This window comes from Channa argus, chromosome 17 (genome assembly GCF_033026475.1).
Source record: "Channa argus isolate prfri chromosome 17, Channa argus male v1.0, whole genome shotgun sequence".
NCBI classification, from domain to species: domain Eukaryota; kingdom Metazoa; phylum Chordata; class Actinopteri; order Anabantiformes; family Channidae; genus Channa; species Channa argus.
The window spans coordinates 13,569,841-13,597,753 of NC_090213.1; the positions used below are offsets into that span (position 1 = coordinate 13,569,841).

The 27,913-nt window shown below is 38.0% G+C and overlaps 2 protein-coding genes across 2 annotated transcripts; both read left to right on the forward strand.

Annotated features, from left to right (window-relative positions):
* The first annotated feature begins 7,737 nt into the window (after positions 1 to 7,737).
* LOC137102474 (C-C motif chemokine 4-like) lies at positions 7,738 to 8,887 on the forward strand. The gene is made up of 3 exons (XM_067482033.1): positions 7,738 to 7,897; positions 8,382 to 8,493; positions 8,664 to 8,887. The coding sequence occupies exons 1-3, from the start codon at positions 7,816 to 7,818 to the stop codon at positions 8,797 to 8,799; spliced, it is 330 nt and encodes a 109-aa protein (XP_067338134.1). The 5' UTR covers positions 7,738 to 7,815; the 3' UTR covers positions 8,800 to 8,887.
* A 3,710-nt stretch (positions 8,888 to 12,597) lies between these two features.
* stum (stum, mechanosensory transduction mediator homolog) lies at positions 12,598 to 27,462 on the forward strand. Its single transcript, XM_067481149.1, has 3 exons — positions 12,598 to 13,613; positions 22,080 to 24,066; positions 24,947 to 27,462. Exons 1-2 carry the CDS (start codon positions 13,403 to 13,405, stop codon positions 22,268 to 22,270), a joined length of 402 nt encoding a protein of 133 aa, XP_067337250.1. The 5' UTR covers positions 12,598 to 13,402; the 3' UTR covers positions 22,271 to 24,066; positions 24,947 to 27,462.
* Positions 27,463 to 27,913: the final 451 nt, after the last annotated feature.

Below are 27,913 nucleotides of genomic sequence, written 5' to 3' on the forward strand. Positions count from 1 at the left end.
TGTTGCATTTGAGAGTGTGAGTCAGGAAGTATCGACATTAGTCTTACCCACACATTGCGCACGCAAACACATTTTAACACACACAAAGGAAAGATTCGGAACAGAAGGTTCTGTTTTTTCCACCGCTTCCTGCCTGGCCCACCTTGATTCTAAGTCATTACACACATTTACACAGACACGCCACATCTTCCTCAAGCCTACATTATAGTTAAAGCATCAGATGTATATCCTAGACTTATTATGAGAAGAAATAACACAAGTATGTGCAGATACTCATAGTGATTTATTGATCTTCTCAAGTACAGAATTTATAAGTAAAAACGTTTTGGTGGTGTGTGTAAATGTCAGTGTGTGTTGTTAAGAATATATCACAGAAATTAATTACATTTAAGAAATTAAAAGGACAGAAATTCAAACAGCAATCATTGGTGTTTATTTATGTATTTTGAAATTGTAGATAAATCAGAAAACGGTGGAGACCGGAAACATGTCAGAGAGACACACAGACACAGAGTGAGACGGAAACAGACAGAGAGGACAGAAAGTTAAGAGTCTGAGCCAGTCCAAACATGTTTGTCTCTGGTTTATGTGGTATCTTATCTTTTATGGGAAGAACACAATATGCCTTGAACTGGTTTGTCAACATGTATACTAGTGTGTGTATGTCTGTGTGTGTGTGTGTGTGTGTGTGTGTGTGTGTGTGTGTGTGTGTGTGTGTGTGTGTGTGTGTGTGTGTGTGTGTGTGTGTGTGTGTGTGTATGCAAGATATGAATGTCTGTGTTTGGTGAAAAAGCAGGGATGAGGAAGCTTTACATCAGGATTTAACGTATACACCCACACATGTGAGGAAATGATAATGCTCTTCACACCTCATATGCACAGACACACATGTTAATGTCATGTGTGTCAAAACTGTAATAATCACCAGCTGATCTTGGAGTCTCACACTGGAAAAGGAGATGTTGGGAAAAACAGAAAACGACGAAATAAAATAGCTTTGACTGGATGATAACTTCCTTTTTTACAGCTTTCCACTACATCACATTGTCTTCATTAGTTGTCATGACGGTGAGAAGATAATTATATTAAAATGATTAGTAATTGGATGTTGGCAAACATCCTATTGGTCCCTAATTCACTATTAATTTAGTTAACTGCCACTGAATGTATTAAAAAAGCAAAGGGAATAGATATCCTAAAGTATACTCAGATTGGGGCGGCTGTAGCACAGTTGGCAAGGCACTCATCCACCGACCACAGGGTCAGTGGTTCGATCCCCGGTCCTGGCTATGTGTCGAAGTGTCTCTGGGCAAGACACTGAACCCCCAACAGCCCATTCCCATCCCCAGCTGTGCAGTGACGGTCCAAGCCCGGTAGAAATTGGGGCTTGGTTGCCTCAGGAAGGGCATCCGGTGTAAAAACTGTGCCAAATCATCATGTGGACAATTTTCCGCTGTGGTGACCTTGAACTCAAGGGCAAGGGATAAGCTAAAAGGACAAAAATAAAAAATAAAAGAGAAAAACTCATAAAAGAAGATGATGAAATCTGATTATGTACTAGTCAGTAATAGAGTTTGATGATGACAAATTACTGTGTGCTCATAAGCACATATTGGCACATGTGGAGAAATATTCTATGTAAAGTGTTTATTTCTTAATACTAACCCTAACCATAATAAAATTAAACTTAAACACGTGTAATAATGATCTCGACCCTTGGAGCCTTAACATTGAAGATATATTAAAATTAGACAGATTCTCCTTTCTTTGTTTTAAAAGTTCATAAACATGACTTCAGAACACAGGGGAGACTGAAGAGAGGAAATACTGGTATTGGAATGAACACAGCTGTTTCTTTACACCCTCCAGCTTCACCAGGAGGATTACCTCTATTTATTATCAGCGCATTACTATATTTATACATTATATTTATTTATATTGTATTTAAACTTTTACTAACGAGAAACACCAGAAGCAAAGGGCACGACCCCCCCCCAGCTACCCCACACACTGCAAAATGTTGTTTGGTGGAGCACACAACCAAATCCAGGTGATCCCATTGCAAGAGACTGAACCAGGCTCAGACCAGAGAGCACTGACACATCCACTTGTGACTCTGTCTGAGTCACAATTCATTACTGCTTTGATGAGTGTGTGCTTGAAGGTGCAGCGGTCACAAGGTTGGCCGAACAGTTGCACCTTACTGTAAATTGCCCTCTGTCTCCATGGTGACAGGAACTTCAAGAGCAAGGCATGATAACAAAACAAAATACACTGTCTGTGACTCAAAAAAATTATGCCTTACTGTATTAAGTTTCATCTAAAATAATAAGAAACAGTTCTCTCACATTTAGTTTAATTCATGTGACTTTTCTTCTACATCAATGTATAACAGTTATGTTCCTACTAGATTTTATTAAACGTTTCTTAACATTTCAAACAATGAAAGTTGTCATTACATTCAAAGTAAGAATCTTAAAAAAAACCTAATGTGCTCTGTAAATATAAAAGTTCATTTAGCTGAATGTAGGTGACTGAAATCCTCTCAGAAACCATAAAAAATAGACACAATAAATCCCATGTCAACTTTAATTTGAACCTCTGTCAGCTCATCTGTCTCTGCTATGTTTCCTGTGGCTGCAGGAAGCAATTACTCCGTCTGTGTGTGTTAAAAGTAACCTGAAGTCCTGCTCGTCATTCCTTAAACCCCTTCCTGGCTTAAACATAGGCCATGGACAAGGTCAGCTTCCTGTGATCACATGCACGCAAACACAAACATAGGAACAGATGTATTCACAATGCATTGCATGCAATGCATTTCCACCTCAAGTTTTATAGAAAAGTCTTGTCAATGCCAAAAAAGTCTGAACTTTGATCCAACGATTCTTTAACAAAGTTTAGAAACTAGTAAACGTATCAGAAACAATCGGTGTTGTGACAGAATACATTTAAAAGTATTTCTGTGTCAGAAAGATCCAGCTGTCATGTTAAATTAAGTTCCACTATGATTGTAAAAAAATCGATTACATCTATTACATCAGCTTCATTCAGTTATAAAACGGCCTGTAGGGTGATAGAGTATCTCTGGGAAACAAAGCAACACAACAATAATTCACCAAATTTGTTGCACAGGACAATAAGACGCCGTATCAGAATGCTGTGTTCTGAAATTTCCTCCTTGTATTATGATTTCCACTTGAAATACCTGACACTTAATCTCCAGGACGTCACTGTATGAGAATTATAGATAAATTAAAGTTCTTTTTTTAATTTTTCTTTTTGACATCTGTAACAGTTTTTCTGTAATAGACGAGCTAAATGCCGATTCAAGATATTGATAATAATTTTATAATCCACACAATAATACATTTTCATGATTCTTATTCAAGCAGATTATTATTACTACAGGAAATTCCATGTAGTATATAGGGGTATTTAAAAATCATTATTGCAGTATTACTTAAGTACTTTTTAGGCAGACCCCTTTTTGCTCTTATGGTAAAACACTAGATGGTTTTCCTCATAAATGTGTTCAATTCAACTTTATTTATATAGAGCCAATTTACAACAAAGTCATCTAAAGGCACTTTACAGAATAAAGTTCAGACTACACAAGTATGTAGAGGCAGCCCAACAAATCCCCCCTGTGCAAGCCCTAGGCAACAGTGGAGAGGAAAAACTGCCTTTAACGGGAGAAACCTCCAGCAGAACCAGGCTGACTGGTTGGGGTGAGAGGAAAGTGAAGAGAGAAAAGAAATGAAAAGAGCAACAAAAAGCAACAACATGAACATTATACAGGCTGTTGGGACGAGTAGTAGTTGTTGTTGCTACACTACTTCAGTTCATGTGATCACATGCTGCACTCTTTACAGCAAACTTTATAGATTTCTGAAATGTCACTTTTTAGATTCTTGTTTTGCTCCCAAATGACTGAATTCCTCCTCCGCACTATTTTCTTGAGGCTTTTACAGCCTGATAAATGGACTTGCTGTGCTATAATTGTCCCACATTGATTTGCAGTCTTTAGCATTTTTCCTGCACACAGGATAGTCGTCCTGGAGAGTCGCCACTGTGAATGAAAACCGAGGGAACACTGTATCAGTTGACAAATGAGCTTCTGTTATCTGAACTTGTCATGGGTCAGGATGAGAAGAGGATGTTTTCCTTTTTCACTGACAAGCAGGACATATTCTCAGAAAACACAAAGCCTATATATAAACATAACAGTGTTAAATCCTGTTAAAAATGACAAATTCACAGGTTGGCAATTAATCCCTGCTATTCTACTCCGACATTTTAATACAAGTTCAAGTCCAAACCAAATCAAATTTCTGAGAGAGTGAAATTATCTGAGCTTTCAAATGTCCCTCTAAGCCTTAGTCCAAAACACAACTTCTCTACTCAGACCAGTTTAATCTGTTGGTCTTTCTGGAAGACAAAGAAGCAAAGTTACACATTTCATCACACTGAAGACATCCAAAACAGACAGAAATAGCAAAGTCTAACGTCTTCTGCTCTCCTCTTCTTACATCTTTGCTGCCACCCACTGGTCACGCTGTCCCAGCTCCACAAGCCTGTTTCTTATAGGTTGGATTGATTTCAAACTATATATAGTCAGTTCAATGTTTCAAAATCTTCTCTCATTTGTTCAGAGTGGTGGATGTGTTATTGTTACATTACAGTAAACTACAACTACCTGCAGACTTGTAATTCTTGCTGAATGTTTTTGTAGTTTGGCTCCTCCCTTCTTTTTCTCAGTGCAGCAACAAGATGACCTGCTGGCCGGGAGAAACACCCCGAGCAAGGTGTCTTTACTGTGTGCATCAATTACTCTGTAATAAATTAAATATATTTTGTTTATTTTTGTATTTCAACTATGCTGTATTTCCCACAGTCTTAGCCAACAACACTATCCACAGGAGGTCCAGAAATGATCTGTTAGTTTCAATTTGTACTGTGGTTTCAATTTGTATGAGTGGTAATAAGCCTTATACTAAAGCCTCCCTCTGCTTCAACTCTTCAAATGATGACAAACAACCCTCCAACTAATGTCATCTAGCTCATACTAACAAAATGCTCTTCCAGATGATGTCATCTTCTGAAGTAAAAGTAGAAATGTATTTCAACACAGGCTTTGTCTTTAGAGTTAAACTTTAAATTGATATACAGTGAACTTTGGGTCCTCGTGCCGACTCTAGAGGGAGGTCAAATCCAGAATTTTCTTTAACAATAAAATATGTTTCAGTGTGAAATTTTAACCATACATGTTGTCTAAATAGCTTGTAATTAAGATTAAGTTCATATTTGTTGAGTGTTTAACTTCAGTGTGTAGCTAAGTTGACTTTAAAAAGTTCTTCAGTGTTGTGGGAAGAACAATGCACAGTGGATGTGTAGAATATGATCATAGCACATGAGTTAAATCAACTCAACCTAACTGAAGGGTATAGACTTAAAGGGATAGCGCACGCATCCATCTGTATTTTCATATATAAATGTAAAAATAGGCCCATTAACTTTGATATTTGCTGAGGTCATCAAAATCAGAAAAGGTCAAAATCTAAAGAAAGTGAAGTGATCCCATGATCTAATATGCTGATCTGTGATACTGGCAAGTCACGCCTTTGTCTCCCTACCCACCCCAAAGCGGACTTTCCATTTCAAACTTTCCCAACCAAGCTTTAATTTACTTTGTACAGGAAATTTCATAATCTTTGTACAGCTTCGTAAGCTGCAGAAAGCTTTAAATACATTTTAAATATTTCTTTCTTTAATATTTGTATGTATCTTGTCCTATCTAATAATAGCAATCAAGTTCAGATTTCTTTATATTTTTTGTCAGACTTTTCCATTAATAATCCCTGCATTTGACCAAACATAATTATTTTAAATTGTAATTAACAAATAAAAATTTCAGAGTTAGAGTGTATTTGGCTGCAAGTAGCTGCTGCAGTTTTCTGTTCTTGTTAAAGTTTACCTTTGTTCACATGGGACAACTTGAAATTATTTTTCAAAAGACCATCAGTGTACACACTAAATTATTTTAACAAAATTTTGTCTGCACTATAATATGAGGCTGAAATAAGTGTGATTTTCCCTCTTAAGGAGATTTTTTAAGATTTCAGTTGGCTTTTCACACGTCCATATTTGTACGTTCTTGTTGCACTTTACCCCTACCTGTGTAACAAACCACAGGTTTCCGTTTGAGTATGCAGGCAGAAGGTTTCTGCTGTACTCAGCTTCTGGGGTTTTATGTTAATGTCTGTACTATGCAACTAAGGACGCATTAATTCTGTCAAATTTAAATACACATTGAAAGACACAGTAAGTATTGCAAGCTAACACACACCTAAACAAAATTTACAACCACCCACATGTGTAGTCAGGTCATATCAGATCATTTCTACCCAGCCAACACTTGGACATTAAATCCATCTTAATGTTTAATACTCGAGAAGAACCAAGTACGTAATATGGACATTCAAAAAGGGTTTATTTTCCAAATAAACTTTGGTGACAATCTTTTCTTTCTCATTTTAATTCCAAACAAGGATTTTTATCATGGCCTGATCTAAATGAGGTTATGTTATCTTCTGTGTGGTTAAAACTGTGTTTGTGTGTGTGTGTGTGTGTGTGTGTTTGTGTGTGTGTGTTTGTGTGCGTGTGTGTGTGTGTAAAAGGTAGCCATAGGTGTACTTGTGGCGGTGCTGACCATAAACCACAGTGTCCGTCTCCAGTCATCTCACTCCCCAGGCCCCCCGGCCCCCCCACCAGGCTGCCAATTTAGTCAGCAATTCACCCCACCTGCATGTATCTGGACTGTAAGTGAAAGCTGGAAGAAATCAACACAAGCACAGGGAGAACATGCAAACATCACTAGCCAGTGGATTCAAACTACAGACCTTCTAGCTGTGAGGTGGCAGCGCTAAGTACTCCACCACTGTGCATCAGCATATATCATGACATGTGGTATACGAGAATGTAATTGCTGTTATCTTCTTTATTTTTCAGTCACCTCATCATTCCCATTCCTGCATACTTTACACACACCCTTAATGTCTAGAAAAAGAAAATTATTCAGAAAAAAGCAATATATTCAGTGATTTTAGTATCAATATCAATACTGACCTTATGTTTTTATAAAATGTGTTCATAAACAAAGCTTTTGTCAGCAGGTGCTAACCTGTTTGTTTTCTAACCTCAGATCATATACAAAGACTATTTGCGGTTGAAAGACCCCTGAGTTTAAATGAGTAGAAATGATTAGATTAAAAAAACCCAGCTATATTAAAAGTTTAATTCTTTCCTTTTTCAATCAATATTGTAATTTTCAGGAGCTATAAATATCAGAATATTAAAATTACGGTAATAGTTTTTCACGTTTTATCATTTGAAACCATATTCTATCAATAACCACATAAAGCAGCATCATGGGAGGAGTGTAAAACCACAGTGCATCTGCACTTTGCAAAACAGGAACATGCACAAAAGGTGCACACATTCACACACACACTGACTGCAATACACATGTGACGTTTTCTCAATTTCTGCTCTCGCATCTTTTACCCCCGGCCCCTCACCCAACTTTCCCCTAAGGCTCATTTTACTGAGAAGTGTTGACCACATGACCACAGTCTTTTTGCAAGCTGGGGAGTTTCAGGCCTTTACTTTGTCATGGAAGCTGCTACCCATGCTTGCAGCCACACACACATGCGCACACATGCACACACGCACACACACACACGACAAGCTGCATAATAAATTGAGTGGCTGCAAAGAAGCGGACACAAAGGAGACAGATACTGACATCTGGAGAAGATGATGACAATGATGAAGAACCCTATGATTCTGGTGGCCTGCACCCTGCTTTTCGCCTCTCTCGTTGTCTTGTCATCTCAGTGTAAGTCCACTGTTTTTCTTTTTTTTCAGTGATTCAAAGACCAAGTGTTATTTTGTCTTCTTGCATGTTGTTCTTTGTGACTGGGGAAGAGAAATTGTTTCTGATTTGATTGTGTGAAAACAAGCAAGTTAAGACCTACACATGTTCTAACGTTAATAGAAGTTTACAGAGTTTATAGAGTTAAACTCACTAATCACTTACTTTATTGGTTATTAACATAACATTACATCTAATCAAATGTGAGTGAAAACTACACTTTTACCTAACTATAAAATATGTGCGTTTTAATTTATTTTAGTATTAGTACCTCATATCAGCAACAAACTAAACCACAGCTTGTTTCAATGTGTATTTATGTGCTCTCTAAACTTACTGTACACCAATAAATCATTTTATAATATTGTAATGGTTACAGTACTTTGATTGTAATTTTAAAAATTTCTCTCTGTTGTACATCTTTTCTGTATCTGTCTTTGCTTCACAGCCAGCTTTGGTCCGAGTGAGTGCTGCTTCCGTTACAGAAATGCGGTGCTGCCTAAGAAAAGTGTTGTGTACTACAAGTACACAGACGTCCTTTGTCCAATGGAAGGTGTTCTGTGAGTGTCTAACGCTTATTGTCTTTAGTAAACTTTAACAATCCAAGTTCAGATTATCATGTTTAAATATGTATAAGCACCGGATTGCTTAAGAGGCAAAAAGAAACACAACTGGTGACAAAAATCTGTTGCAGAAAATAACTTTAGGTTTTTTTCGGTCTCTTGTTCAGCTTTACAATGAAGAACGGGGGAGAGATCTGTGCTGACCCATCCAAGGAGTGGGTCAAGAACATCATTGAGGCCAAAAAAAGAGCCAATAATAAGAAAGTGAACAATCCCAGCGGAACAGAAAGCTCAGTGAATTAAAATGCAGAAGATGGCAGAACAGATTTTTCTATTTTTACACAGATTGTTTTTTGTTTGCTTTAAAATAAATGCAAAATATCTCTTCAAACTTTCCTCCCTTATTGTCCCTTTTTTATTTCAGTGTGGTTTAAAGTGAAACATTGACAATTTGATCTAACTTATTTTATCACAAACATTTTTTCGAGTATTATCTTACACAAGCATATACAGTATGTTTTTATTAGTCTTTTCTTCGTTTCTGGTTGTGCTCATTGAACTCATACAAATCACATTTATGTTAAGCAACAGTAAAACATCAGAGTTAAAGTGGTTTTTGATGAAGCCACAGGAAACTTAGATCTTCACCACAGAGGCAGGAGAGGCTTAACAAGCACAACCAGGTGTTGCTCAATAGACAAAGTAATCGTGTCAGATTGTGGGAAATGAGTAGCCAGCAGATGTCGCTCATCTCTCTTTTTAAACATTCTCTAAAGTCCAGAAATGTTTCCCAGAGGTTCCCAGAGTCCGGTTTCTACAGTTCTAGTTGGTCTGCAGCTAAAGGAAGAAGTGTTTAATCCCATTTGTAATTCTGATTTGCACTCAGTCACTCAGTGAAATTTATTTCAGCTCTGTATTTTTAACAGCTAAACCCCACTGAATGTGATAATTCTGTCAGATAGCAACTGCCTGGGGTCAGTGCTAAAATAAAACACTCTTAAGGGAAAACATATGATGAAATTCATGAGCAGACTGTAGGTGGCAAGTCTAACTCCCACTGCTCTTTGAAATTTCAAGAAAAACTGACCTGAAAATCTACTCTTGCCCCTGAACAACAACTCAGATGATGCCAGCACTGTGACATCATCATCCATACTTTCTTTAAATAATTTCAGACCCAGATTCTTATTTTTATCTCCTGCTGGAATCCATGCTACATCAGGAAGTGTGTCTGTTTGTGTGTGTACACAGTGAGCACAACTACTAAATAAAAGCTGGAAGCTTTGTACTCACACTCCAGGGGACCCATTGGAGTAGATGGGCTGATCATATTTGAAAAATAATGAGCCAAAAAAAAACAAACAAAAATAACGCGGCACACTGGAAAATTCCCAGTGTTTCTTGTTTGCAATTTTTATTTAGTTCAAAAGGCTAAGTGACGAGCAGTTAAGTTAATATAACAGAGGATTAACGCTGTTTTTCACTTGGTCCTCTGTCACATTAGATTTGCTTTTATGAGCTCGAGGAGAGCGTTTTGGAGATGTCCTATTAAATTTACATATAATCATGTTTGTCAGTGTGACCTACCTGTAGCAGAATTAAATTAGGACACAAGTAAGAAGCCTGAAGCTTTACAGTCACCAGTAAAGAAGTATTCAAAACAGAAGGAAACAGAAGAAAATATTAATACAATAAATAATATGCAGTGGGGTAAAATGTACATTTCCCACTGGAATTTAGGTCAAAAATATAACAACAAATAGAAATAAGTCAAGTACAAGAACTTCATTGTTATACTTCAGTGCTGGAAACTAATGTTTAGACATTATAGTAAATGTATTTAGATATTTCCAACCACTTAAGTAATCATGGCAAAAAGTACTAAGCAATACCTCACTGTAGATTTCTTTAGTTTAGTCAGAATGGAGTATGAAACTATTTTAAGTAAATGTTTTACGGTTTACTAAAAATGTGCTCCAAAATGTGGAGAGCTGCTGTTGAAGTCTTCAGTGACTCAGACTCTTTGAACAGCTCTGGCAGCAGTGCAGAGATGTTAACCTCTACCATTAACATTTTTTGGTAAGCCTCTCCTTTCTAACCAATTACGGAATTTCAATTCTCTCTGATAAATAATTTTATTCGCAGATATTTTGATTTCATAACAATGATCTAAAGCGCTGCACAGAGGGGAGCAGAGCTCAGGAGGGGGAGCGAGGGGCAGTATTATATATATAAAGTATTTGAAGATTATGCTTTGATGTAATGATGTGACTGTACATCTCATAATGTTTTACATGTTGAAGGAAGTCTTAATGATACACAGGCACTGATCATTTGAGCCAGGAAATGCAAAGTCGTGACCTTGTGATGAAAAAGCTCTAGTGTTAGTGAATGTTTGTTCATAGGAAGCTGAATTAAAACATAGTCTGCTGTGATATGATTGTATGGGGGCCTATGTTGCATTAGGGGCCAACTGAGAAAAATGGAAAAAGGAAAAACATAAAAGCCAGCAGGAGTCAGCCAGGAGTCTGCAGATGAAAGGCGAGAGAAAAGGAGTGTGTACGCCACAGTCACTGTGGTGATGATCTGGTCTGGGGTGAAGCACACAATGGGATGCCAACAGGAGTACTCACACATTCATCAACCCACACACACACACACTAACACAAACACACACACTCAGGAGCAGGCATGAACAAATGGTGTGGGTCATGTCAGCTTTCCCTGACAGATTTAATCAACACATAATAAACCCTGAGCGAAGATGACAGGAAGATCTCTGTGTGCGTGTGTGTGTTAGTGCATGTGTGTGTGTGTGTGTGTGTGTGTGTGTGTGTGTGTGTGTGTGTGTGTGTGTGTGTGTGTGTGTGTGTGTGTGTGTGCGTGGCAGCAAGGCAGGATGAGAAGGAGTCAGAACCAGAGAGGTTTACACTTTCACAGGTGCAAGGCAACTAAGTGTCTCAGCATGTGTCAAGCACACACACACAAACACACACAGACACACACTCACATACAAACACACACACAGTCAAGATTTTTTAAGAGTCATGCATTGTCAGATATCACATAATGGTGCTTTGCATGACAAATAGAGAGTGAAACTACCTATAAATCAGTTATCTTGTGTGTTTAAAGATTAAAAAGAAATTAAAAGTGAGAATTGGCCAGAAATGAGGAGAAATGGGATTAGACAAAAAGGACCAAAAACCTGAAGATCAATATCAGTATAATTACTGAAAGTTTGCTGGGTTGCTAGGAGACTAAATGGAAAGAGGAAAGTAGATGAGACAGAGAGAGACAGAATAACACAAAAGTGGAGAAAAATCTCAGGGTTGCACTCATTCCCATTGTGTTTTTGCCACTTGTGATTGCGTAGAGTGGGAACGAGGCAGAGAAGAAGAAGAGGAGGAGGAAGAGGTGAAAATGTGAGCTAGAGAGACTTAAATGAAGGTCACAGATAGAGTTAGGGGATAAAGACAGAGGATGAGGAGACAGAAGGATATGTTTGATCCTTAGGGAATTGGGTTGCATGAATAATTACTGAGATATTGACATTGGCCATCTCTTCATCTTTTCCTCCTCCATCCAGACATTTATTTTTATAATTTTGTTTTATTCCTCATTCCAGCTTACTTTCACTCTCCCTCTTTTCAATGCATAGATTTTTTTGCACAGCTTTTCTCGTTTTTTTTTTCAGTCAGTATCTGTGCTTACAGCTTCAAATCTTCTTACAATTTGATTTGAAAACATGTCTTATAATATTAGACAAGCACTAACATGAGCTCTAATGAGCTGTCAAATGCTTGCAGTTATGTCTGTATGGATGAACCAAATGATTGTAACCAAACTGCACTATGTATGGCTGTAGCTATAGCATGCAAGGTTCTCTACATTTTTGCATTATTTAAGATATTTTAAATCTGAAATGAATCCATTCAGTTACATGGTGACACCATCATCAATCACCGATTAGATTAAGATGCACTAAATTACAGCTTGTCAAATGTGACAAACTGTTGCTGTCAACGTCGGATTGGCGCACTGTTCCTTTAAATGGGGGGAGAGGATGGGGAGGGCAGGGAGAGAGGGCGGCGGGGAGACAAGAGAAAGAAAGAACGAGGGAGACGTAGTAGAAAGAGTGGGCTTGATGAGAGCACTTCTCTCAGAAAGAAAATAAGAAAGAAAGAAAGCAAGAAAAAAAGAACAATAGAAAGAAAGGACAAAAGAAAGAAAGACGTGAAATGAAATTGCTGAGAAGAGCTGCACATCTTTCAAGGATTTTTCTGAAGACATTCAAACAATTTCAAGAAGGACCTGTGTGTGATTCAGCTTTGCTTCTGAGAGCATGTTAGACATGGAAACCTGCGACAGATTTCACTGACCTCTGACGAAGCAGTGTGGGCATGTTTAAGGATGTTTAAGGCATGTGCACAGTCTTGAAGACAAATTCTTGCTCCTCAGACCCAAACACCTGGTGACTTTTTCAGAGAAAAGTTTAACCTTTTATATAAGAAATGATTCAAAATGAATACTTTTAGGGGACACTAAAAATACTGGAATATTTTTTACAAGCTTTTTAAAGTTGAGTTTTAGGATTTTTATCACAGGCTATTTCACTTTTATTTCCCGGGATAGTATATAGTATAGCATTTTAATTTTCATTAATTTAGTCCCACCAATTCTCCATATACTCTACAAATAGACAACTTGTTGTTGCTTTTTATTGTTAGTTAATGGGAAATAGACCTGTACTGCTGAAATTTTAGCAAATTCTCTGAGGATAAAATCATTTCACTTCAACCACTAAGTGGAACAGAGAAAACAAATTCTAGTTCTTTTGCAGCATCGCACCAACTAGTCTTAGTCTTTATTCATAGATTAGAGCAAGTAAAAGAAAGGAAGAGCGATGGCACAGAAAGAAGGTGGAACAGAGCAGGGGCGTGTTACAACGGGGGACAATCTGGGGGCCAAAGCAGTGACTGGAGCCGCTACAGCGGGTGGTGGAGTGGTGGTGGAGGTCAGGGAGAAAAAGGGACCTCTGCGGGCTGCAATACCCACAATGCCTTTCCCTCTGGCCGTTATCTGCCTCTTTCTGAACACCTTCATACCTGGACTTGGTGAGTTGGAAAACTGATGTTTCTTCCTGTTAATTTTTCATACTTGTTATAAATTACGGCTTTTCCTTTAATTCATTTTCCACCTTTTGTTTAGTCTTTGGGTCTTATTGTACAACAATAAGGTGATTATTGATGAAAAAGTCCGAATGAAGTGATGTATTAAAAACTGAAGAGCCAATGTGACTGAAAATAAATGTGTTGAAAACAGCAAAATAAGATGCTGGCTGGTCACAAAAACACACTCACTCACTCACTCACACATACACACGGTGATGATGTAAATAAATATCAAACATTAAGTAAAAGTCAGAGTGGGGTGAACTGTGGCCACGAGAGTTTTCAGACAAGTTCACATTAGTTTGACATAATAATCATCAGATAACTAACAGCTAAATCTTTTGAACAAAAAGTATTACCTCTATATGTGTAAGACATTCTCAAGTCTGCCTACACATTCAAATATTTATGAATGTGTATGAAGTGATGCATTCTGTGTGAAAAGAAAAGTAATTACCCAATGTAGAAATACAGGGAACAAAAATCACTGAAAATAAAACACAACAAGAAGGAATTAGGAAATTCAAGTTTCCATAGCAATCACTCATGACCACCATCAAAGTCCATCATCAAATAACCCATGATGTGTCCACTCCGCCTCTTGGCTGTTGGCTGTAATTCTCCGGAGAGTCATTGATTGTCTGTTTATTTTCTCTTCCTCTCTTTCTTTGTGATCATCAGATCTACCACATTGTCTTTTTCTCTCATCTTTGCCGACAGTCAGTATTTTATCTACTGCAGCCCTTCAACAATAAATGTTGAATTACCGATGGCTACAAAATGTCACAAACACCATACTACACTGTAATAAAGAGAATCAGAAATTACCAAAACCACCAAATTATAATATTTTCCCCTGTGGCAGAAATGTTGAAATGCCCTGACTTGTTGCCTTAATTCTGACTCCAACATGGAACAAAAGCATCAAGGCGACACCTCATCTAGGTGTGTGTGTGTGTGTGTGTGTGTGTGTGTGTGTGTGTGTGTGTGTGTGTGTGTGTGTGTGTGTGTGTGTGTGTGTGTGAGTAGAGTGAATGTGTTTGCTTGGTATGCCTTGACATTTCATTGAATAGCTGCACCTAGTTGCCATGACAACACTGTCTAAAACGAACACAATGCATGCAAGTGTGTGTGTGTTTGTGTCAATGCCATTTGGGTCTAATTGACTGAGACTAAAAACAGCGTCTTGTTCTTTGAACCTCCAGCCAAAATGAAATTTAGAAATGTGTAACTGAATTTAGTCAAGGTCAATTCAGGACATTTGTAATAGTGTCTGTCTCCTAAACACAGCAGCGAAAACAGCCCTTGTGCAGATTAACATCTGGATCACTCGCAGTAAGCAAATCTCAGCTGAACTGGAAATTCTGCTCTTTAAAACTCCAGTGAGCGTTACAATGTGATGGTTAATTTTTGGTTAGTTTAGGCCCATAAATTAGAGAGACACAGAGGTTATGGTTAAAGGAAAAGGAGAACCACCAGTCTGGGTCTTTTTAAAGGTGAAAAATCCACCTAATAACACAATGAACCCTTGATTTTATTCCTCACTGTTAAATCTATGCGGAAACAAAAAGGTGATAAAAACGATTTTGTGGTTTTATGTGTTTATACTAATCCAGACAAACCAGCTGCTTCATCTATAGTATATAAACTTAATTGAAAGTTATATTGATTTTGTCATGTAATTTATACCAAGAACATGAACAGAGTTGAAGAAAAGTGTACTTATTCCAGAAGACTGAAGACTGAATGGGTCTGGTCTGGTCTGTGAGTTGATGTTCTCTATTTCGTCAATTTGTAATTAACATTTGGACAGAGGAAGTTAGAGTTACACGCTGTTTGAAAAATCTACCTTCTTGCTCAGGGTTTGATAAAAAAGAGCGATTAGACCAATCTCATGCTCCAGTAACTACAGAGCTAGAGCCAGGAGCGGATGGCTGTCAGCACCCGCAGAGTCCAGCACCCAAACCCCATATGTTGTTAGTTTAATCGTACACAATCACAATTGTAAAAAGGACAACCCGTGGCTGTGGGAGTCAAGTTATGTAATTATTCCGTTGGTAAGCAACAGTTCATCAGACTGTAAAACTGTATAACTGTAAAAGTATTTGATCATGGTGCAGAAAAAAAGTGTTGTACCCAGTAGGTTGGTCTGGAATGTGAGGGAAAAAGTGTGTGTGTCCACACCCGGAGCTCTGCTCCGCAGTTGGTGAATTCAAACTGACAACCTCATTCTGTCTGCTTCGCTTGTTCTAACTTTACATTAATTCTGCCTGATGTTGTGTTACCAGCTCCTAAGATTGTCCCTGTAACACAATAAAGACTGAGTAGAAATCTGTTGGTGAGCACCACAGAGGCTGATAGTCAGTGTGGTGTAAACTGATTAAAGAGCTGCTAGCATGGAAATAATTACACATCCTTACTGTGAAAAAAGATGACAGCTCAATAGTCATGTTACAATCTTTGCCATAAGAGGATTGGAAACTCTGAGGCTTTGACACAGAGCTGAAGTGAATATAGGATATAGCCCCTCAGTGTGAGTGTGTGGATGGCAGACGTCACGTGTGTGTGTGTGTGTGTGTGTGTGGGTGTGGGTGGCAAGTTGTCTACTGTATGTGTATGTGCACGTGTGCTGATGGTGTGTGATATTGGAGACACTGAAATTCTTTAATGGGTCATGTTGACATCTTGCCTCTGGATACTTGTGAGTGAGTGCACCGGGACGTTTAGCCTTGAGAGTGCACCCTGCACAAAAGTCTTGTGAAAACGCTCTAAAGTGAGAACATATCGCTCTTTATAACCCAGCTCATTAGAGGTTATTTGACATCCAAAAGATGTCTTAGATTTAGGATTAAGATTGTGATGTTAAACATGTTAAACAATATTTTGAGTTTGAGATTTTTTTTTGTGTTTCACTCTAACTTGAAACCAGATTTATATTACCCTTAAAATCAACACTCATGTTGTTTATTGCATTTGAGTCTGATCTTCACACCGAGTCAGACGCACACATTGTGAATACCTGTAAGAGTTCTGAAGGACCCCAAAGTCCAGGACGTGACTATATTGATGATTAAAGCTGCTGCTTCCCGTGCATCCTTTAATGTCTCTAATGGTCTGTTCTGTAACTTTGGTAAGCATTCCTGATCATTTTGTCAATAAAGGAAGGAGACAAGTTTATTCATCGAGAGAGATTCTGTTTCTAACCTGTGTGTATGATGGGATGTGAATGCAGAGAAGTGGTGCTAATATTTGACAGGTTTGGCCACATTAACAAACTGGATTGGGATTGGCAGGCTCACCAAAGAATGTACCTACACGGGTGCTGAAATGTTTCATTCTTGAGCACCGTGCAGCATCTTTATGGGCAGACAGAAGCCTGCACAGCTTGTGCCTAAAAAGCAACTATAAATGAAACAGTTCCTTAAAAGCATTTTTGACTAAATGGGGCTGAGTAATACAGTCATCCAGTTAATAATGCACTTAGTTTTTCAATCAGGGACGTCAGATGATGCCGGACACTGCTAGGCAGAACCTGTCTTTCTCCTTTAATCTATCCCTTTTTTCCTTTGTCCCCTCAGTTCTTTCTCTCCCTTTATGTCTCCCTTTTATTCTCCTGTTCTTTCTCCTTGTGTCTTTCACGCTCTTACACTCCATCATTAACCTCCCACACTAGCAGTGGGTGCTTTGTGGAGTTCTCTGTTTAATTATAGTCATTAGTCTGGGTAATATCTAGGCACACAAGCATCCACACTGACACATAGATCTACACGTGCACACTCACACACACACACAGAGAAAGAGAGAGAATCTCCCACATGCAACATACAGAGAATCCAAGAGATTTTCACACACTGAGAAATGTTACAGTAGATTTTTGTATGTAATGAATTGCAAAGCTATCAAATCTTTATTGTTGCAGCACGAAACAATTTGTATTCCTAAGCGGCTTTTGGTGTTCTGATCAATAATGAGCACTTTAAACACCTCTGTTGACATCTGCAGCTGCAAAGTGCGGAGCAGTGAAATAATAACATTATAACTAATTTGATATTGTCTCTATTATGGGATTAATCTTCTATTAACAAAATATGGCAAGTACTAGTGACAGATGGTGTGTTTGAAGCCATGCATTATTTTGTTTAATGAACTTCTGTTCATGCAACAAAAAGAAACAAATGGGATAATGAGAAAACACAGAAAGCTAAAGCTGATTTCTTGGGTGCCAGTAGCTGGAAACATTTCATCAGGGAAGCTTTTTCGATAGAACCGATCTCTGGTCATCTGACTGCCCTGGTCAGTAAGCTGCTTAGGAAGTGAATACAAATTAGAGCTGAACTTATGATTTGATTAATCAATGTGACAATATTTTAAAGATTTATCAGAAAATGTTACTATTCCTCTATAGTCTCTGCCCAGTCACAAACAACAAACACGTAACTAACAGCAAGTGAACGCGCTGCTACTGAAGCAGATATTGGCCTCTCAAGATGGAAGAGACCAAAAACAAGGATAAAAAAAGAGTGAATATTTATTGCATAGCCAAAAATTCCCAATTAATGCTTATACTCTCACTCTCTAATCAATGTGTAACTAAGCTACTGTTTCTGCTACAAATTATTAATAAAATAATATCAGCTAAAATGTACTGCATGTCAGTTTACATCTTGTTTTTGCTGCCTCAAGTGGCCAAACTATCAGTTTCTGCATGTTCTAAGCTTTTTTAAAGCCAAGTTTCTAAATTGAATATTAATTTGTTGTAATCAATACATGTCACAACAAGCTATTTGAAGAGGTTACTTTGGGCTCAGTTGGTTTTTACTATTATCTGAAATATAACAGATCAGAGGATGAAATGAGAAAACAGTAGATAAACCATTATTCATGGTTTAGAAGTCCATAAAAGTCAATCACATTGACAAGTGCAGAAAATATCTATTTCTTCCAACACTGATATGACAGGAACCTACTGTTCAGTGAACTCAACAGACAATATTGGTACCTAAGTGAATCTACAGAAGCTGGAAGTCATACAGAAAAACAAAAAGTATCGACCAGACGGTGTAAAGCCTGTTTTTCATGCCAAACACTCAGATGGTAAAGATGTGTAACCATTTAGCCACCAGCTTGCTGTCAATCATGGCTCATGTCTGGAGGTGGGCAGCTCCATCAGCAGCCAGAGCATCTGCTCGTGGGTGTGACCTCTGAAACCTGCAAATTTCTCTGTCTGATCAGACCATATCGGCTCTGGGTGGAAGCTTTTTTAACCCGTCGTTGCTCTTTCTGCGAGAGGCTTTAAAATGGGCCATGTCAAAAAGCATGAAAGGAAGACTAAATATCCATTTCCTCCCTCCTTTTCCACATGAAAATGTTGTCCTTTAAATAAAGGGTTTCCACAGCTATTACTATTCTGGGATTGTGATGGTTCCATGGTTTAACTTTTTCCAAATAAGGGCAATGTAGGCCATGTGAAAATAAATATTTTGGCGTTCAATCAGATTTGTCAGAGATTATGGGACAGACTGAGTAAATCTGGCATCCCTGACTTTTAAGTGTGCCTGCTAAATAAAGAGAGAGATGGAAACAGGAAAATACAAAGTGAAAGAGAGAGAGAAAATAAAAATCAACCCATGAGTCAACTTTGCTCCTTGGTCCTGAGAAACAAGATGCAGCTGAAAGCCCCACCAGCACTTCCCCACCACGCCTCCCCTGTTTGAATTCCTCCAGTGTGTCAAGAAATTGAGCTGTAGCAGAAAAAGCTGGGCCAAGGCCACCATGCACTCAATGCCCAATGAGCAGTTCATGTGTCACATTTGATATTCACTGTATTCAGTTCCGAATTTGCATATGGGCACAAAAAGCCACCAGAGAGAAACCCTGACAACTGACTAATTGTCTGAATTAATGATTTTATACAAATGAAAACATTTCATGGACATAATGTTTGCTAATAAAAAGTAATGCTAATAAAACACCTCACATTCAGACAGTTTTGCAAAATAAATTTTACACTTTCTGAATAATACAGAACTAAATAGAGGAAAGGCAAATACGCTATATTTTTGTTGTTTCCCACCGAATCTTTATCAGCTAGTTTAGTGACACTTTTATCAACGACAAATCACAAAAACACAGAATCCCACTCAGGCTGTTTATACACTGCCGGAGATGTTTTGAAACTGGCATGTCTCATAAATATTTGGAGCTGGAAATATGCACAGTTATATTTACCAAGGACCCACTGATAAATTATGTAAAATAAATCTGCAGCATCTCCTGCACAATGTCAAACTATTTTAAGCATAAGAGTCAAAAAAAGTAAAATTTTACATCATTACTACTGGACCCAACCGTGTAACTATAGTGTTGGTTTAAAAGCCTCTGTAGGCTGCAGTTTCTGTAGAGGAGATGTGCACTGTGAACTTGCCTGTGTGCTGACTAAAATGTCATACAGTGTTTTTCAACGCTAATGTCTGTTTTTTGTGCTATGATATACAAAGACAGGGTCTAGAGATGAGTAATTATCAGGATAGAAATTATTTCCAGCAGCTGCCTTCCCCTACATCAGATGAAAACATTCTTGCATATAAAATGATTTTATAGGTTGACAGACCATAAATGTGGCACAGCTCTGAGCTGCAACAATTGTTCCCATTCCTCCTCATTTTCAACTTCATGAGAACTGGGAACTGGCTTATAAAGTGGCTGTGGTGAGTGCAGAACGAGCTGCAGGTGTGTGTGTGTGTGTGTGTGTGTGTGTGTGTGTGTGTGTGTGTGTGTGTGTGTGTGTGTGTGTGTGTGTTGGTTGGGGGGCATGCTAGACAGAGGTGAAGAAAAGTAGAACAAAGGAAGTGGGAGGGGCTGAGTGAGTGAGTGACGGGGAGAGTGCAGAGTGGAAACAGGTGTGTTTGTGGTAGACAGCGGGCAGACTGAGGTTTGGGTGGTGTAACAAGGAAGGAAAGAAAATGAGGACAAGAAATAAACAAAGGGCAGGACTGTGACATTTGCATAATTATTCCTAGAATTTTTTGCTTCTTTGTTCTGTTTCTCTTCATTTATAAGAAAGACACTGCATTTCTTCATGGCCTCAAGTGAACTTAAGGCTCCTGGCTTTACAACTATGACTCTATAGATGTCGCGTAAGACGAAACAAACACTGCTAGTGTGTTTGCAGTGATTCCTGTGTAGGCTGTTAACATGATAGTAGCCGATTTGAATCATCATTGATAATATGAGGTGGCGCCAAGCTACAGAGAATAAATAGCAGGTTTTATAAATATCGTATTCCTGAGGGAATGTTGTCATGGAAACACTATGTAATGAAATAACCTGATCAATGTGCACTGAGACACACATTTGGGTGTGTAACACATGCACCGCATACACACAGACACACACACATTTGCTCTCTAATGAACAGGGCCTGGGAAGGTCCAGGTCTTGAGATAATGGGACAGAGAGCAATAGTTGATTTAATTCAGACAGAAAGGATTTGTCCACAGACATAATCCTGTTTGAGTTTTGTAACAGTGAATGTGAGCACTGATGTGTCAGTGCACTTTTACAAGGCACTGGATCCACTGTTGCCATGGCCAGACACACTAACAGTGGCCACTTTAATACTGACTCACCTCCTCAGTGGACAATGTGGGTTAACACTACCTAGAGCCGCTTCACTGTGCTGAGCCTAGTATTTCCTCTAGGCACATTGAATATTTGTATTATTTTATTTTAGTAGAGAGACTGCAACTGTCAAAATATGTTTGGCTATGATTGGCCATATTTCTTTAACAATTAACATAAACAGAAATATGAATTTGTACTATCTTTATTCATGTCCTTATCTAGTGTAAAGAATATAATACAGGCCTTATAGGGCTAAGCAGCAACATAAATGTGTTTATTATTATTATTATTATTTTGCTGGGAAATTCTGCTCTAGTTACCAGGGTCTTCTGATGGTTTTAATGTTTTTTATGCATAGAAATGAAGCCAGTGTGATCAAATGTCACCAAGACAATTACTGTAAAAGATCAGAACTTCCATAGAAGTTTTACCCTACTTTACATTTATTACAGACATTTATGGTCCGTAAATGCCATAATTTTGCTGATTCTTTGATTTTTTTCATAAAATCTTTCTTTCTGATTCTTATAGGATCGGAAGATAAACCTTTGGGGACCCATCATTGATAATCATCAAGTGTTGAAACAATGACAAACATAATGAGCCACTTAATAAACATCAGCTTGTGAAGTTAGGATTCAGATCAAAGCACCGCAGCATGTGTCCCATCCTCCTTATTTCAAAGGACATTCTACTGTCTGCTGTCTAGTGTACTTCAATGCAACTAACAGAGCGAAAAACTTTTTCCTTTTTGTAACAGGATGTTTTGCTGGTTTTGTCCCACAGGTACCTTCATCTCAGCGTTCACAGTGCTGTGTGGAGCTCGCAGTGAGCTGATCTCAGAGCGAGGCGTGTGCTGTGTGTTTTGGCTCAACGTGGCAGCGGCTCTGATCCAGATACTGACAGCTGTTATCATGGTTGGATGGATCATGAGCATCTTCTGGGGAATGGACATGGTCATCTTGGCAAGTCAGTAGCTTTTAAGCTGGCTGTTCCTTTTTTTTTTTTTAATGTTTGTTTCGGTTTTAAGATGTTACAGAAAGTATTTTCTCCATTAAGTCTTAGATTCCAACATTCTTTAGATTCCAAGTTATTTTTAGAAACATTTTTAAAGGATAACTCTCTATATTTGTCCTGTGGACAAACCGGCAGCAATCAATAAATCCATATATACATAAACACTGCCTGTATGTAGTAGTACTTAAATTGAATTACTAAATATTGCAGTTTCAGACAACGTGACCACCCCATCTGTCACATATTAATGAGACTTTCATAAGCTGTCTCCAATAAAAGACTATTGTTCAGCTTCTTCAGGATACTGTTGTTTTATTTAAGAAGTTGTATATATGACTAGAGATCAGGGGACTAGGGGTAGAGGAACCAAAACACTGCCCACATTTTTAGGTATTGTTTTTTTTGCACACACAGATTAGTTCTAAAGGTATTATTCTCTGTTTTTGCATGTAATAGAATGAGAAAGCAGAATCACTGTGGATGGAGAGAGCAGAGATTGAAGCTCTGTAATTGTAATACACGCACACATTCTGCCTTTGAATTACCACAATTCTGTTTCCTTTGTGTACATGTGATTGCGCCAATGTGAGGTAACCGCTGCCTGCATGCGCAGCTAAGTGTGTGTTAGTATGTGCGCCTGCAAGAATCTGTGTGTTTGCGTAAATGAGGTTCAGTAATTGTGTGCGTGGGAGTGAGCAGCCCCCCGGTGTGTTTTTGTTCACAGCTCCCCTCTGCTGTTCAGGCCTCTGGGCACACATCATATTCAACTGTTGCTGCTAAAATCTATATATCTGTCTGGAGTCACATAGCAACTTATGGAAATTTATATTGAGTACAAAAAACATTTTCCTGCTAGCACTGAAGGATTCTCATGCCCAAATCATGCTTTGCTTCTAGGACCAATTGTTATTCAACTGTTCATTACCATAAAACATGTCTTTGTAGCTTTGGGAGTTATGCCCTTATTCTTCCTCCATTCAATGAATCATTCTATAATGTGGCATATTTATCTCTTTTCTCCCTCTCTCCCTAATGAGCCCTTGCTGCATATGATCAATGTATTCCTTCTTTCTGTAGCTCCATCTCTACTGACACCCCTCCTTCTCTTCTCATTCTTCATCGTAATAATGATCAGAGTATTATCTTCCTCCCACTGATCGCCTTCCTTCTGCCTCTCTCTCTATCTAATGATTGTTTCTACTTGATGCCATATCCTTGCTCCCTCTCACTCACAGAATTCCTCCCACTCTCTGCCTGCCTCCCCCCAGTCTCCTTCTCCGCCTCAGTTTGTTCTTCTTCTTCTTTTTTTTTTTTTACTCATATCATCTCCCTCTGTTCCTGTCTCCACCTCTTTCTGCTTATTGATCCGGGGCTGTGTTACTGTATTTGTGTTCATTTGATTGTGTAATGTCTCTGAATCAAAGTGAGGTCACATGTTGACTTTCCCCTTCAAAGATCCTTGAATGGGTTTGGAAATTACTTTTTTTGTGTCCAAAAAAACCTGTTTTGTGTTATTTCAATCCATTGAACCTCACAACACAAAAATAAAAAGAACTTTGCTATGATGTTTTCTCCTTAACTTAGATTTTTGCTGCCTAGTACCTCACTTGTAAGTCACTAAAAAAAAGCTAAAAAAAGCTAAATGACTAAATGTAAAATATCTGGAAATTGTTCAACAACTCATCAATAATTGTCTCTTTCCTGTCTCTTCTCTCCTCCCTCTGCCATTCTTCTTCATGAACCAAAGTTTCTGATGGTAAGTGTTTTCTCTTTCCCTTACTGTTAATAGTAAGTTGATGTAATTTTGCTGCGATGTAGAAGCATGTATTATAATAATAATAATAATTGTTACTATTTGCTATTTGTCATTTAAGTTGGTTTAAATGTACTTTATCAAAGTTGATTCTACCTTTGCAAAAAAGAAAAAAGCTTCCAAGAGCTTCAAAGCACATCATGCATGATTCATCAGTGAAAGCAGTTTCAAAAGGTGGTCCATCTGGTGGCAAAGACTGTGTGATATGATTGAAAGCTCAGTGATAATGGGCTCTACTCCATCCTCTGGTAAAGGTGGACACTGTGAGCCCTTGAAAAGCTCCAGAAAAAGCTGGTAGCTGAGGCGTTTTTTTAGATCTGTTGAGAATTGCGGCAGAACGAAAGAGCAACAAGTGGTTAATTTGATGATTGAACTCATCTACATTTCACTGTGGATTTCTTGATGTAAACAGAGTTATAGCTGATTTTGTGCCTGTGTGTATCCATAAAGTCTAAAAACAGGTAAAATACAGTTCTTTCTACATTAAAATGTGCATGGCCATCATCATACAAATATGGAACCTACAGTCTTTTTCTTTCCTGTCTTTGTTGGCACATTGCTGAGTTTGTTGGCGTGTAATCGCCACCAACTGTTGATGAGTGGAATAGTGTGAAACTGTGACAGAGCATGAATGCCGCAAAAGAGGGACCCAGTCTTTAAAACGCCGCTCTATGGTGCTACTAGTAAACGATGATCCTTATGGTGCCTTTACTGTAAATACAGGTAGTAAAGATGAATTATGTTCTTAACTGGGGCCACGGAATGCAGATAATAAGGACTGAAGTAGTCAAACATCTCCCTGTCTGCATGTCACCATCCTCAGGGTGTCGAGACCAGGGTGTACCCCAAGATGTCTGAGAGACATTACTCCTCTGTTTGGTGATGGATCACATGGACTGTTTGACCTCTTTAATGCCCCTGAATCCTGATGTGACCTTTACCTGGGTGCTGACCTGAAGATGACAACAGAGCGAGACCGAGATGCTGGGAATGGATCAGCCAAAGTGAATCAAGTGACTGACCTTTGCTAAATGTTGCTTGACTGCTTTTGTTGCTGATGAGTCAACACCTGGCCACATTTACATTTACAGTCAAAAGGAGCAGAACAGGAAGAAAGACTTAAACTGTATAATCTCAAGAGCTTCAATGGATTAGACAAAACTACGTGTTTGTATACTGCTGGCTAAATATATTAGAGTGACATTTAATTTCTGTCTTTTGATATTTTTATTTGAGCTGTTTGAATGAATTTATAGGTCTGTTAAAATTGTAGGTCCACTTAATGTTTTCTACAAGATATGATGGAGTGAATGAAGAAAAATTTATTAGTATGATGGTGTGAAATAATGAAGCTACTAATTTCGACGTTTTCTATTTCTGGCTTGTGAATTTTCTCTAAATCTAGTTTTAAAAAAAAAATAAAAATTTCACCAAATGCTGTACCAACACCAGATACTTTCCAACAGCCTTTACAGTCTGAACAGGAATCCACAGAAACAATCACATCCCTTTAGAGCCAAAGCATCCTGGTTCATTTTGAACAAGCCTGTTGTTTTCAGGCTGTGTGAAAGCAGAGTGTTCACTGTATTTCACTTCCTGCTGCAGTTGCCATTTTTCTTAAAGCTGGTAATTTTAATGTTAGATGTGATTGGATTTACAGTTTAAAACTGACTTTAGAGTTAGACTCTAGTTAATCTTTAGTGCCCTTTCCATTGTGATATTGTGAAACCACTGCTCTGAAAAGGTAAAATATATTAATCCTTCAATCTTCTCTTAGTTGTGAGTTTACCTATAAAACAGGCAGTAAATCTTACAATCATTGTGCCACATCCCAGGATCAGCGTTGAGGAAACTTCCTTCCTTTGGAGCATGTGACCAAACTGTACCACAAACGGCATGTTACACAGATAGTACAGTATTTTTCTTTGCAGTATTTTAATTCAGTGTTTCAATGGGAAATACATTTGTAACATGCTGCATCTTACAGTTGTTCAAAGGGACGAACAACACAGATGTGTTGAAAATGATTCATGCTTTCTGATAATAATATTTGATTTGAAAATTCATACTTCCTGAACGTGTAAATGAGTGTCTAAAGGATAGTACACATTATTATTGTATTGTATCTAATTCACAGTTCTCAAAATATAACCGGCCATTTTGGGGAACGATAGTTACCCGCCTGTCTTTCCCATCGTGGCAAAAATAGAGTTACAGCAATGTGCCTGAGTTATGTTACAGCAGTCATTTTTTTAAATGGCTGTTTTAGACTTTAATCACAGAAATCTTAGGATTAATGAATTCTGGTGTTGAGTACAAAGCCAAAATGTGTACATTCTGTATGTATACTGTATATGCATGTGTGAGTGACTTGTGTTTATGATTGATTGTGTGCGATATAGAGAATATGTGGTGTATCATAATGTCATACATCATAAAACAACCTTTTGTATTGTAATGTACAAAATTAAAATTACTGCAAGTAGGTTTGCATTAAGAGTGTGGAGTAAACTTAATTCAATTACCCAAATCTGCTGGCTGGTTTGGCAAACGTCCTGCAACATTACTGGAGAAAACTTCTGATACACGTATTTATCTAAATGATAATATAACAGAAATCAACATTAATGTGCATAATTTATGCTGGGACTTTAACCTGCTCAAGAGCAGACCTAACTTTTTAATTATTCACTTATCCTCTGGGTCTTATACTCAATGTCTTGCCAAAATGCCTTTTGAGGGTACCGCTGTATTTTTGGATGACAATATCTATGATTTTATGGTTTGTTGTACAGTGCGAGAACGATGATTACGTCTGTAATGGTGATGATATTTTATGCCTTACAAAAAAACAGTGTTCTCCCATAAGTGTTGTATGTAGAATTGGTGCTGGAGTTGTTTGATTTCTTTGAGTTTGGATGTGCATTAGAGCTTTGACATAATAACCTAATCATAAATAACCTTCCAGCCCTAATTGCTGATTCTGTTTAGTGTTTTGGGGGAAACAGATAAAAACATGTTTTTATTTTTTATCAATGAAGGTGTTGTACTGCCATGTACAGTTGCATGTATATTCTTCAATATTCCATATTATTAATATTCAAACAACTGCATAGAGAAAGAGACACACACAGACTTAGTGTAATAGTTTTAAGATTACAGCTTAATTTAGTGGCTTTATTGGTTTTCTTTTAAGTTCTTCAAAGTGACAAAATCTTGTTATTAAAAAATGCACTATTTCTACCTACTGAATACTTGTGATCGAATTATGCATATTGGTGTTCATTAATGAGTATGTACAAATGTGTGTGTAAATAAATTATGTGAGTTCAAATTTGACCACTGGTAGGTTAGGAAACACTTCCCTTTGTCGCGGCACAGCAATGGCTCAGCATTGCTTCCAAGCTCCACCTGACTCATGAATAAGCTTGCTACACACAGTGACATCTACATTTAAGTTTCATTACTTTATGTATTTGTCTGTGTCATTTCCACAAGTATTGTTATGCATAAGTGGAGTGTGAAAGGATCCATAGCCGTTATTTATTTATTTAATCTATATACTTTATTTCCTGAACCAGATGTTGCTTCATTTGTGTCTGTGAGCTTTATTAGGAAGTGAACAGCTCTGGTACCTTTAGGAGCCTCTCATTGACAGGCGTTCTCATTAAAACACGTCCATCAGACAGAAAGTAACAATCGAACATTTGCCCTGGGAAATATTGCAGTACTGTCTCAGTGACCACTGCTGCAGGTTCAAGTAGCAGAATGTTTGAATGTCAAGAAGTAG